Here is a 13,461-nt window from a genome sequence, read left to right as displayed (position 1 = left end):
CTACCTACAGCCCCGGGTGATACCCGCATAATTCTATCTTTTTATTCACGAACCCAAGATTAGTGTAACCCAGTTAAGACAGCGGACAGTAAAAGGCAGTTCGAGGAGAAGAAATTTATATTATGTTTTGGAAGGACTATATGTACAAACTTTAAAGTTACCAATGTTAATTTCAGTATTGTTGTTAAATATTTTAATTTTTGTTATACATTAAGGGCCGGCTCTATCGTAAATAACGTTAAGGAATATCATATAATAAGTGTAATTGTGAGTTATGTAAATAAGATCACTTATCAATGAAAAACAGTCTTTACCTAGGAAAATTTAATCTATCAAAAAAAATACAATGATTAATAACATAAGGAAGTCTATAGACGTAACAGTTGTTTTTATTTATTTAATATATAATAACGATCCTTTTACTCCCAAGTATTTGTAGGGAGTCCCTAAATTTTCTTTGTTTACTTCTAGTGTCGCCTCTGTTGTTGACTTTTATAGTTATTAATTGAGGGCCTCAGTAATCAAAGCTTCCAAATCTTTTAACCTTATTATTTAATTATTTAATTAAGACACTTGGGGTATTACAGTCTATAAGTATGTATGGCTTTGTACATGAATATTTTAGAGGTTATTCGAGGTATCAAAAAACTAGACTTTCATGTTATGCTTATCGACAACGTATTTAATTCGTCGGACAGGTATATTGTCTTGAATTGTTTTTCGTATAGTGAATGATTAATAAACTCCGTGAAAGGTAATGTAAAACAGAATATAAATTATTTCATATTTAGTTACACTTGACATTGGTCAAGAATTAAACAGAGGACAGGAATCCATCGATTCAATATGCAAATAATGAATGATTTTTTTGGCAGGTTTGGAATTTTTCCCGAATTTCTAGGTCAATAAATACAAATATCTAAAATGGTGGTCATATCGGTTCACTGGAGGCTGGTAGTAGAGGATTTTAAGCCTCTTTTATGTCTTACCATCTTATTTTTAAAAATTTATATTTTTACATAAAATTAAACAATATTGCATTGATCAAGTATCTAACCAAAGACAGGAACTGATCGATTCAATTTGTAAATTAATTGTAAATTTGTTTGGTGGATTTTGGAATTTTCCCGAATTTTTAACTGAATAATTACACAATTCCCAGATGGCGCCCAAATGTCAAGCTGGCGGGTGTCATAGTAATAATAAATTATAACTGCACTCTAGCAGGTAAGAGTTAAACAAATATGGCGGTAATGCACTCTATCAAACAAGTACACACACAAGATGGAAACCTCCAGCAGATAAAAACAAGATGGTGGTAATGTCCTCAAGCAGGTGATAAATGTTAACTATCGTTCCTGGTAGCGAGTACTGACCACAAAATGGCAGATCTAAGATGGTCGTCAAGGTCAAGGTTCAAGGACAAAGTTCAAGGCCAAGGTCAAAGTTCAAGGTCAATGTCAAGGTTCAAGGTCAAGGTCAAAGTTCAATGTGGAGGAAAAAGGTCAAGGTCATAGCTCAAGGTCAAAGTTCAATGTTAACAGTCGAGGTCAAAGGTATGGTGAACAAAATATTTCACTTACATGACGACAGCACAATCTAGCAGACGAAAACAAGATGGTGGCCTCCAGCAGACGAAGACAAGATGGCGGACATGATGTCATAACAGATGATGATATATAACTTGGTATTGGTGGTGGGAGGTCAGTCTGTAGGTGGTTTCAATAGAGGAATGATCAGTTTTTATTTTTTTTATTTTTTGCTCTTGCCGGTTTTGAACCACAGATGGGAATTGATCTAAACAATCTGTATATTAATAAGTGTTTTTTAAATGAATTTCGAACTTTTTTCATTAATATCGGATAGTAAATAAGGATTTTCAAGATGGCACCGATATCGATAATTGATACAGTGGTGACATAATTAAAATGTCGGGTGTGACAAGATATTTTTATTACTTTTTATTCAGAATTTCTGAAATATATTAATAAATTACTGGTTTACTCTCGTTGGGAATCGACCCGAGGACAGAAATTGTTTAAGTAACTAAAAATTTGAAGTAGTCTATTATTTAAAAAAATTTTTGGAGTTTTTTCGGAATTTATAGCATTAAAATTATGTATTTTCAAAATGTCGGCCGTAATGATAATTGCAACATTTATAGAATCCAATATGGTAAGCATAATGAAAAGTTTAACGATGACAGCATACTCAACCAAGATGGCGGGCATAACGAAAAATGCAACATTTATAGAATCCAAGATGGCGACCGTAACGATGTGAGCAACGGAGATTTTTAACTAATATTTCAAAAAAATATTGAAATATTTTTTATATAAATTGTAGAATTTGTTTTATTAAAGTCGGATAATAATTACTGATTTTCAAGATGGCGGACATGATGTCATACTAGTTGACGATATATATGCATTGGTCAAAGTGGTGGGAGGTCAGTCTGCTGGTGGCTTCCGTGGAGGAAGGACCTGACGTATTTTTTTTTACCCTCTGTGGGTTTGAACCGAGTACTCTGAGCTGCATGGCGTAAGTATATGTTTTAAAATTACTTTTATAGAAATTTTATGAATTTAATTTTTTATAAATTTTAGAACTTTTTCATTAAAATCAGATAATAAATATAGATTTTCAAGATGGCTGTCTTAACGGAAATTGCAATGGTGACGTCATAATCCAAGATGGCGGTCATAATCCTAGATGACATCAGAGGCTTATCAGACGCTGTAGACATGGAGGCTTAAGCCTCTTTTAGAAATTTTTATTCTTTCTAAGGCAAAAAGTATTTTGCGGATTCGAAATTATAATTTTTGAATTGTGGAATTTTTTTTATAATTATTGGTTGGATTTTTTATCCAAAAAAAATGGTAATTTTGGCGATTTCTGGGTAAATGTTGGCTAATTTTGGTTCAATTTTGAAGGTTAAAGGTCAAGGTCAAGTCATCCAAGATGGCCGACGTGATGTCGAAATCCAAGATAGCGACCGTACACACAGCTCCACACCAAGAAACCCTGTACACACAGCTCTACACCCTGAACCCTGTCCCTGTATGCCCTATTCTATACTACTCTCGCTATCTTGCAATTTCAAAAAATTTCATATCACTTGTAAATGTGCTAAATGTTTTAGTATGGCATGGCAAATGACTTCGCTTTGGCTACTTTTTGAAGTAGACACTTTTGACCTGATGTATTGTCATGATAGTTGAAATCTTCCGCTTCAAATAAGAAATTATTTCCTTCTTGACTCTGTCACTTTCCATAGCACAACTGAGCCATAAATTGTCATATTCTCCTGGCTCATCTTTAGGCTTAGCATAATTTAAATATATATTTTAAGTATTTTTTTCTGTAGCCTGTTACAGCCTATCAAAATTTTATCCCAGTATTGTACTCTCCTACTTAATTTTGTCTCCGGCCGTTTCATCCACGGGCTCCCACACCACTCAAGTCCTGATTAAGCATCGTCTCATGTCTCCCCGCTCTTCGGCACGTACGCGAGTGAAATTTCGCACCCCTTCAGTGCTCTGTGCACGTCCTGCCACACACTACCTTAGCTTCCGTCAGCCCTCCTAGGCACACCCGTAGCTCAAGCTACAGTTGACCGAAGCAACTTTGGTCAGGTTCGCCGGCACAGGTTACAGTCGGTCCCGACACGCCTCGGGAGTCCTGTAGGCGGCCTTTCCCACTACGCAGCACTAACCCCCCCCCCTTCTCTTTTCCCCTCTATCCATTCCAGATCCTTCCATCTGGATAAACCCCCTCCCGGTCTCTATAACAGACCCCAGGCCGGCGCATGGACAGCTTGCGCCATCTCCCGGCGGCACGGCGAACTGAATTACCTTCTCTTAGGCGTCGGGGCGAGCGCTCTGGCGGCCGCGACCATACTTCATCTAAGTTCCTTTCCTCCCCGACAGAGCTCGTACCAAGAGGGCTCCATATGGTACTACCTTTCGCTATCCCCCCCCGCCCGCGGGACTCTTGCTTACCAACACAGAGTCAGTTCCTGTTGACCCCAACAGAGCGCTCTGCTTTGCACCTCTGAGGCCCCTTTAAGTTAGTCAAGGAGCCCTCTTCATATCTTTTTTTGGAGGGCGGAGCAAGAACTCCGCCGGGCTTATTCTAGCCAATCAGAGGCCACTTCTCCCACTCCCTAAGACTCCGGGCCTCTCGCTCGAACTTAACTTCATGTCACCCGGAAGAGAGAGGGATTCTCCCTTCGGCGGTCACCGCGATAGCATCTCGTGCCGGAGTTTCATCGCCCGCGCCGTTTACGTATTCACCGCCGCAATCTAGTTAAGAGATGTGATCTCTCAAGTTCGGGAGTGTTCCCTAAGGTTTTTTTATTCTTCTGGTTGGCTATTTGCCATTAGTTTAGCCAAGTAGTAATTTCGCATTATGTTTCGCGACGGTTCACCGCGACTACTCGCGCCGCCTCCCTTCGGGGAGTGACTTCACTTCACTTCACTTCACTTCACTTCACTTCACTTCACTTCACTTCAACCCCAGATCGTGGGGTTCAAGACTTGAGTCAAGAAATGTTTCAAGGCTCGAGTGAAGTTTCCTTGCAAGATTTAGTCTACCAAAATTACGCCGATCCTTCGGAGATTGAAGCCCAGAACCTCCTAATTATGCTCCGCCAGTGAACAGTCTGCTATGCAACATTTTGAATATGTACTCCAGCACCAATCAGAGCAATTAATGTTTTTTATAACTATTAAATGTATTAATGTTAAAACTATTATGGTTATTTTCATAGTCTCATTTATGAAATGTATCATAAAATTGTAACTAATGACTTCAAATGGCCCGGGCCCCCTTTAAAATAATTAATTATTGATTCCAATAATGGTTATTTTGTAAATTCAAAGAACATCAAATTAATATAATGCAGATTTTAATTAACAATAAAAAGGGTGAATTTTAAGCAAACATATTAGTTTTTCACTTCAAATACGATCCTCCTTCCTAGTTCCCTTTGTGAGAACTAAATAATATTTTTGGTTGCTCCCTTGTGTCCTCTGAGTATTCAGTAGTTACTGTTTCGCCCACTTGATGCAGCTTCCAGTATTTTCATAACCATAGATAAAGTTTCTTTAACTACACAAGGGGCACACAACACTGAGGGATCCCTCGTCGACGACTCGGCTAAGTCCGATTCCAGAGTTAACGTTCGTGTTACCAGTCACAGAGACTAAGTACAATTCCGCTGCGCTGTCGGGCATACTGACTTTCTTCATGTGGTCTGGCGGGGAGGCGTGCTTCTCGTGCCCCTTCACTCCCTCTCACTGCTTGCTGTGCCGAGCACCTCTATGGTGCGCTTCCCCAGGGTTTCCGAACGAACCAGAAGGTGCGAGTTTCTCCTACTTCCGCGGGGAAGAAAATAGGGGCAGTAAAATCACGTGACCAGTCACGTGGTCACCCCCACCACTTCACTGCTCAGCCGAGGCGCGAGAAACATGGTGAGAAGCCTTGCCAGGAGGACAGGCCACCCGCAACACGCAGATGTTGGATGGGAGTAAGATCATGCAGGAATAAACAAAGTCCAGTCCAAGGGAAAAATATTGTATTGTGGGCCGCGAATTGCAACCACAACAACATTTTAAATACTTTAAATCGTAAAAATGAGCGATTCTCTCAAAATAGTGTTCTCTTTCTTTACTCCGACCACGAAGTTACAGATGCAAGATGCGAACTTCGGGTACCATGTTCGGGACTGATAAGGTATCTGATTAGTAACAGCCACGAATTTATGATAAAAACACATTCGGTTTTAAGACACTGAGAAACTACATAATGTGAACAATAAATGGTACCGTTTTGTACTTATATATATTTAATTTATTGGTTTTCTTTATAAGTTTTGAAAAATGTTTCAATTCCTTCAGTGTTCCCTGAATTTAGGTTGTTCCTTTTCTGCCAGAACCCCATTTTTTTTACAAGTCTGTTCAGAATTGCAGTGGTTGTGACAAGAGCATTGTTCCTGGAATCATACAGGCTTTAAATGAGTGTTATTACTAGCAGCAGGCGTCGGCGGGTGATGTGCGAGTCCGGCTGCACTGACTCGCGCAGACACGTTGCGTCTGTCACCGTAACTTAGTCCCATGCTCAACTGCTGTTTCATTCTGTGGCGGGAGTGGGCCTGTGATTGTCCCCTGAGGAGTCGGAGCTGTTGCCGGCGCTATTATCCGAGACATGATCCAACAGGTTCTCGGAAAGGGACAATGGATGCGAATACACAGCTTCTTCGCACCAAGTGGCAATCCTCTGCCTCCATGTGGGCACCGCTTTTGGGGGCGAATCGTGGTGACTATGATGGGATGGGTAGCCTCAACCTCTAGTCATAGCATCGCCTTAACTTAAGAGGACAATGCCGGGCATAATCCTGCCGCAGTGCATCCTCAATTGCATGTATGGGACCAGAAATGGTGAATTGGCTGAATCTGCGGGCAACCGCAGATGCGTTTGAATCCTTTCTGGGGAGTTCGACTGCCGAGCCTCGGTGTCTTGGTCACAAGGGCCCCATAGTGAGTAGATTAGGCCTACGGTAATGAAAAAGACCGAGAACGGCGCCGGCATGTTGGGAGGCACCTGGGCTTAAAAAAGAGCTGTAAATATGTCGAATAGGTGTGATACTTTCCCCTAGTCTAGTGGTCGGGGGAGATACCGAGGTAACCTCGAGGTCCTCTAGCCCACACATGACCGGATTTTTCTTTCTAGCCAGGGATCTCTGCGGTCGCCGCCGGATGAGTCCAGGCACGCCCGGGCCTTAATCGGTTGTAAATCTGTCGGGCCGAGGTACGGCAGGTCGGAGGGTAGTCCGAGGAGACAAGGACATCCAGTGGAGTGATTCTGAAGAGTGGTGGTTGGTCAGCCTGTTGGCGAACGGTCTTTTGCTTTGATAGTAGTACGGGAAGAATCCATGAAAGATTGAATGGTGTCCCGCTGAGGTTTTCTCCAAGGCCCATGATTCTGATTGGGTAGGACTCGTACTGGGTAGTTGTGCTCCGATGCTGAGTCGACGTGGTGAGCGTCGACACAGCTTCGGTACTAGCCTGGACAGCTAGCAGAGGTTGGATAGGCCTCCACCGGACCACCGGTTCACTGTGTGTTTTGAGGGGTCCCAGTGTAATGTGGGAGATCGGGGAAGGCACCAGCAGTGCTAATAAATTCTTAGGGCACAGGACACAGCCAACTGTCTGGTCAACTGAGTGAGGTTACGGGGCTGAGGCAGTGACTATGCTGGGTTGGTGGCTCCAGCCGATAGTCATTGCCGAAGCCCTAACACCCTCCTCATAAAACAACAGGGAGTAATCCTTAACAGTTCTGTTTTAAAGAAGCTCTGGAATGTATATAAAACGAACTGGAATGTTACTACCACCCTACCCTACCCTACCCTATTATGTGTGATGGGAATGTGAGGATGTCGGCCGTAGGTCGGAATAATCAGTCTCATTCTGTGCCGCGATATTACAATGAATATCTTAATATTTACAGTTTTACCTCCAAAACTATAGCAGGCTCTGTGAGAGTAAGGTACTGAGCCAATGCTCAAAATGAATTACAGTCCTGTGGGGGGCGGGGATCAAACTATTGACTTTAATTTAACACGTGAGTTGCTTCGGTGATCACAACTGTCGAGAAACAACTTGTGCAATTGCTTTAGAAATTATAAATGCAATAAAATTAGATACATTTGCAAGTCTGTACAACCAACATGGTGCATGAAACTATATAAATTAGTTTCAGTACAATAGCATACAAAAATATGCTCTATGCAGTCTGTGTCACAAAAAAAATTTCTGGCTACAAGTATAAAAATTTAATAAGATGGTCATCTTCTTTAGTAGAATGCAATGATCTAAATATACATAATTATTAAAATTATAATGATGGATCACACTAATTTTCAATTTCAGCAATTTTCATTCATATACAATTTTTTAATTACGATATTGTGCTTGTTTTGTACACTGTAGTTCCTATGACATTTTGTATTCTGATAAAACATCGCAAAAAAATTACATAGAATACAAAGTACGATTATATTAACGCCAAGTATCGTTATGTTATTAACGCTGCCCTGCATGCAATTTTCTATTTTCTATTTGAAACGTCGGTACATTCAATTCATATCAGCAAGTTACGGTAACAACACGTCGACTGAAGATAAGTCTTATCATTTACAAAGAAAATAGCTTCCGAGATCAGTAAGTGCCCTTCACTTGAGGACATGGAAAATCGTGTGGGATGAAATATATACATACATGTTCTTTGCGAACGTCCATTCCACGTGGGAACTCAGAAAATTCATTTCAATGGTAATGAAAACCAGATCTGTTTGCCAGGAAGCCGGCTTCCATGCCACCCGGCCAATGAGACGTCTGATACTCTAATGAAAACTTGTGAACAATGATGTAGGTACCTGTAATCCTGCCTATCTTAATCTCGTAACTGCTCACGTAACTCATTATGTGGGCTCCCAAGCTGTGGCCAATCATGTGAAAACTGGACGGGGACATGCTCAGGTTCGTCATGAGATACTTGCAAACCCTGCAAAACAAAGTGTAATGTATTCACGTTCACGTAGATACACGTCTATGAACTGCAAACAGTGTACAGAAACAATTACTGGCAGCGATAACACGTTGGAAATTACAAATAGTAATAAATGCATATAATGCTATGCTCCGTTAAGTTATGGTAGTACATCTAAGGATGTGGGATATGATAAAAATAACTGGGAGCACGAACTTGAACAATTTTCAGCAATTCATTCATGTTTGAAAACAACTTAAATTTCTGAAGCGAACCTATGAGGGCCAATTTCTTCAGTGTTTCAGCAGAATGACATAAATAAACCTTACAGGAGCAAGAAACGAAATGGTTAATATTATTATATACATTCAGGATTACCATTTTTTTTAATTGACTAAAATTATAGTTTGTTTTTTGTGAGAACACCCTCTTTTATATTTGACTGTTATTCGTACTATTCCTAGACCTACAGATTTTGCCTCAACACATTAGTAAAAAATGCAATCTTAATCTCAGTAAATACCTTAAAATTTACATCTAAGTTCAAGATCAAATCACATTTCGGGAATGTCTGTGGGAAACATCACAGTGAAAGAACTCACAATTTATGCCTGCATATATATTATACTTGTCAGCTGATTCTTATATAGGTTTGCTTAAATGCATGCCTTTAGCTTTGTTTAGATAGTATGTACTACCAAGCCACTAAACCTTGCCGTAAGACAGGTAGTTCTTAAGCATAATCCATCCAGTCCTGCATCCAGGAAGAATATTTTCGCCCAGTCTGGTTGGTAATGAAAATCAGCCAGAAACTCTAATGTCTAATCACTGAGACAAAAATCGGAAAAAATGATTAAGAAAAAACATTATAAGGAATGACATCATCAGGAAAGGGTACTTGAGCGAATACCAAGGTATGGAGGATTATAGATCGTGTTAGGTTAAAATGATCAAGCATTCGAAGTGAATGCTAATCTGGAAAAATACAAGACACAACAAAAGTGAGAAGGAATAGAGCCTTGGCAAGACATTGAAATGGCTTGGATGGAGGCAGAACACGCGAAAGAGGGTTAAAAACGAGACCCGAATGAGAAATTTCAAACTGTAGCCTATCAAGACTGACACTGATGGAGAGCACAAATAACACCCAGAAAAATATATTTGGGACATGTCGATGAAGTTCAAATACATAACGTTTGCGATGCTACATAATCTTACTATGCAAAAAAAGTCATTGAAGTGACATCAAACTCTCAAACGATGTTTTTTTTAACCCCAATACTTCCTTTGAAATTCTTTTCATGAAAGTGCATGTTACAAGCGAAAATAAGAAAATTCATAATTACATTCATGACTGCTGAAAAAACTTACTGACAAGGACTGGGATTTAATTTTCTGCTACTGCAATTTTAATATTACTATAGAAACTTTTCTCAAATTAGGTTAATGAATGAAGAAAACTTTTAGTATTATTATTCAATTGAAATTACTTTCAATGGTACCATTCTATTACACATAGTTTTGATTATTACTTCTAAATTTTACTGTGAAGTAAGTGGATTATTATATTTGAAATATTTTTAATGCACTTAAAAGGTAATGTAATTAACGTGTGGAACTAGACAATCAGCTGATATCATAAATGTAGCGTGTCAACATGGATATTGTCTCGAAACCCCAGGGCTGCAAGTGTGACACTAATACCTCAATGTTACAGTACCGTGCTGTATAGTTATATACGTACTAAAATACCTCAGATCAGGGATACAATCTCGGATATGGTCGACACTAGAAGAGGCACTTCACACTCACTCTCTCGACTGATGGAATGCATGTCTACCTGGCAATTTCTGCAGCTACGACTCGGCCGTTCGCGGCCACTTGGAAGTAGTTGAGTTTGGTGGCGGCATTTCCCCAATCCACTATGATCACGTTGGCGTCTACCTAAGAAAAAAAATTCAAAAAATTATCATTCTCGAGGTTATACTTAATTGGTCTAAAATATGTGGGGAACTGAATTTTTGGGTTTTAAGCTACATGAAAAGTTAAAATATGTGTCTACAAATTATACCGTTCATGACCATTGAAGCACGTATTTGGAAATTCTGTTTTGGTTCCAAAAGTTGTTTACAAATAAAACGAGAAATTTAATCACTGGCAGCTAAATAGGGCAATGCTTTCATAATATATCATTCTTGTAGTCAACTAATTATTTTAACTCACAATAACCAATTAAGGTTTTTCTAACCTAATGCAGAACTAATGAATGAATTAAAGTTAACATATTATCTTTTTAAAGTTATTGCTTTTGAATCAGAGTTTAGTACTGACCTTGTGAAGTAGCGCAGTTTTCATATTCTCCAACCATCGCTCATTTCCACCACTCATGTATCCGTGAGTGATAACTACAGTTTTCCGGTTGGAATTGTAATAGGGCTTTTCCACAGTCACATCAGGCCTCGTCTGTATTTCATAACGTCTCGGTTGTGTTCTGGAGGCGGAAATACACATTTATTTCAGTAGCATGTCTACTCATGTGTCTAAAATATTTTGAAACGTAACAAATCATATTTTTAAGTGACTTTCTTCTTTCCTTACACAACAGGCTACTGCCCGTTATCGGGAATGAAGTATTACTGAAACTGCGGCTAATTGTTGAACAAACATTTTTTTTTTTTTTTTTTTTTCAAAAATTTCGTAATTCATAAAACTGAATACAGTTGGAACTATTTAATCCGACGTTCTTGTGTTAAAACGTTGAGTCAGTGCCAAACGGAATTTATTTTTCAGGTGGATTCAGGAGTTTGTCGAAATTTTCCGAATGCATAACTAATAAATTTGTGTATGAATAATAATGATGTTTTGAATAAGGGATCTAGATCACGGATGAAAAATCGATAACATAGTTTTATAATGTGTTTCATATGTATTTATTTGTTCTTGCCTAAAATCAGATTACAACTTGTTTTAAAAATCACTGAACTGAATATTATATTTTTTCCGGTATTCATGTTAAATGAATACTGACCCAGGCTGGCAGTGGTCACAAACTTGCCGGATCAAAGAACCTTTACAGTATTACCATTAGCGTAAGGCTAATTGTGTTTTCCAATAAATTGTTTATTGTATTTAGGTCACCAGAGTGATGTTACTAAATGATGATGGATGATTATTGTAGTTGATCTAACTGGGTCCCGGCAGCCGGCAGAGCAGATTGTCCTGGTGAGACTGCCGGCCGCATGGCGGTGAGGGTCGACTCAACACACGGTCCTCAGCTGCAGAGTGACCAGACACTCCCGCCACTCAGCTGACAGCCAGATGTCACCACAGTACAACTACATACTCACACTACTATTATCAATGCGATAGCTTGTGACTGAGTATGTTTGTTAACTCAGTATGCCCCTAACTGCTGAACGGAGTTGAATGAGATTTGGCACACAGCTGGCTCATAACCTGGTTTAACTCATAAGCCACATATTACTGTGAAATTCTATCCCTAATGGAGTAAAAAGAGGGTAAAATCACATAAGGTCACCATTTTGGATTATATAAATGTTGCATGTTTCGTTATGCCCGCCATCTTGGTTGAGTACGATGTCATCGTTACACTTTATGTTACGACCGCCATATTGGATCCTATTAATGTTGTTTGTTTCGTTACGGCCGTCATCTTAAATCGTGTAAGTATTTAGGAAGAAATTCGGGAAAAATTCCAAAATTCATAGAGAAAATCACACATTACTTTACATATTGAATCGATACTTGGTTCGATCTCTGAACGAAGCTAAAAATTAATTTAAATACCAGAAAAGTGTCAGGTTTATCCACTTTGAGCTAGATCCTACATCGAACTACCTACTTTTATCACAGAAAACTATGGGGTGGTCTAACTTTAAAAACTTTGAACTGCACATACATTTTAAGTGTGCTATACTGTTCAAGATAGATTTAGAGCGAGCATCTGAGCATGTTAATCAATGCTACTGTGATTGGAGGGGAAGTTCAACTTCACTAACATCAAGTTTCCTACTCCATTTCATCAGATGCCTCTGTTCGAGAAACAGAATCCTGGTGCCGACATAAACATCTGCAGTGTCGACGAAAACCATATGATTGTAACTACACGACTCGCTCTAGAAGAGAAAAGATCATCACTTCAAACTTATGTTGTTAGTTTTGAAACATGCATTTTTTTTTTAATTCTGTGAATGAATGTTTGAAATATACTGATTTATGATTAAAATATGTAGATTTATGTTTGAAATTTTCTGATTTTTGTTTGGAAACGTGTATTAGTTTTTTAATGTTTGTGTTTACATTAGTTATGAACACATCTCAATTCGTATAGGGGAATTATTATGAGTTTAAAAAAAAAATATTTAATGTAATGTGCTTCCATTTTTTTCTTCAGTCATATAAATATCTTTTATTTAGTGTTTTATATTATTCTTGGAATATATTGAGATATTTAAGTTTATATTATAAATTCCTTTCCCAAATACGAAATTTTCGCATTTTTATCAGGTAGCACTTGAATAATAATATCCATTACTCATACGATGGCTGGGTCAAGTACATATGAGAAACACTTGCCTGTAAGATGATTATCATCCCCCTTGAGGTCTAACAAAGCCCTCTATCTGTAAAATAAAGCTGGTAAGTGATAAGTCTATAAATGATGTGTCTAAAAATGCAAGAAAATGAAATGGTAGCAAAATATTATATTACAATAATGATCATGAGCAATGTGAAGAACAGCCTACAGCTGAAAAGGTCAGAGAAGCGATGAAGCACCTGAAGCTTAGAAGAACTAAGACTATAATGAAGAACTTAAACCTCACGCGATCAAATACTGTGATAAATTACTGTAATCAAAATGTTGGAAACGACTCATTAAAATAAGTTATT

The 13,461-nt window shown here is 38.7% G+C and overlaps 1 protein-coding gene across 1 annotated transcript in view; it reads right to left on the bottom strand.

Annotated features, from left to right (window-relative positions):
- The window catches only part of LOC134531377 (pancreatic triacylglycerol lipase-like), a 558,452-nt gene that overhangs the window by 49,140 nt on the left and 495,851 nt on the right, over nucleotides 1–13,461 (bottom strand). The window contains exons 4-6 of the mRNA XM_063367079.1: nucleotides 10,882–11,041; nucleotides 10,391–10,494; nucleotides 8,438–8,565 (exon numbers count right to left, since the gene is read on the bottom strand). Of these exons, the coding sequence (XP_063223149.1) occupies nucleotides 8,438–8,565; nucleotides 10,391–10,494; nucleotides 10,882–11,041 (392 nt within the window). The remainder of the gene's footprint in view (nucleotides 1–8,437; nucleotides 8,566–10,390; nucleotides 10,495–10,881; nucleotides 11,042–13,461) is intronic.

This window comes from Bacillus rossius, chromosome 3, assembly GCF_032445375.1.
Source record: "Bacillus rossius redtenbacheri isolate Brsri chromosome 3, Brsri_v3, whole genome shotgun sequence".
Classification (NCBI taxonomy): Eukaryota; Metazoa; Arthropoda; class Insecta; order Phasmatodea; family Bacillidae; genus Bacillus; species Bacillus rossius.
This window is presented reverse-complemented; position numbering and strand designations above follow the sequence as displayed.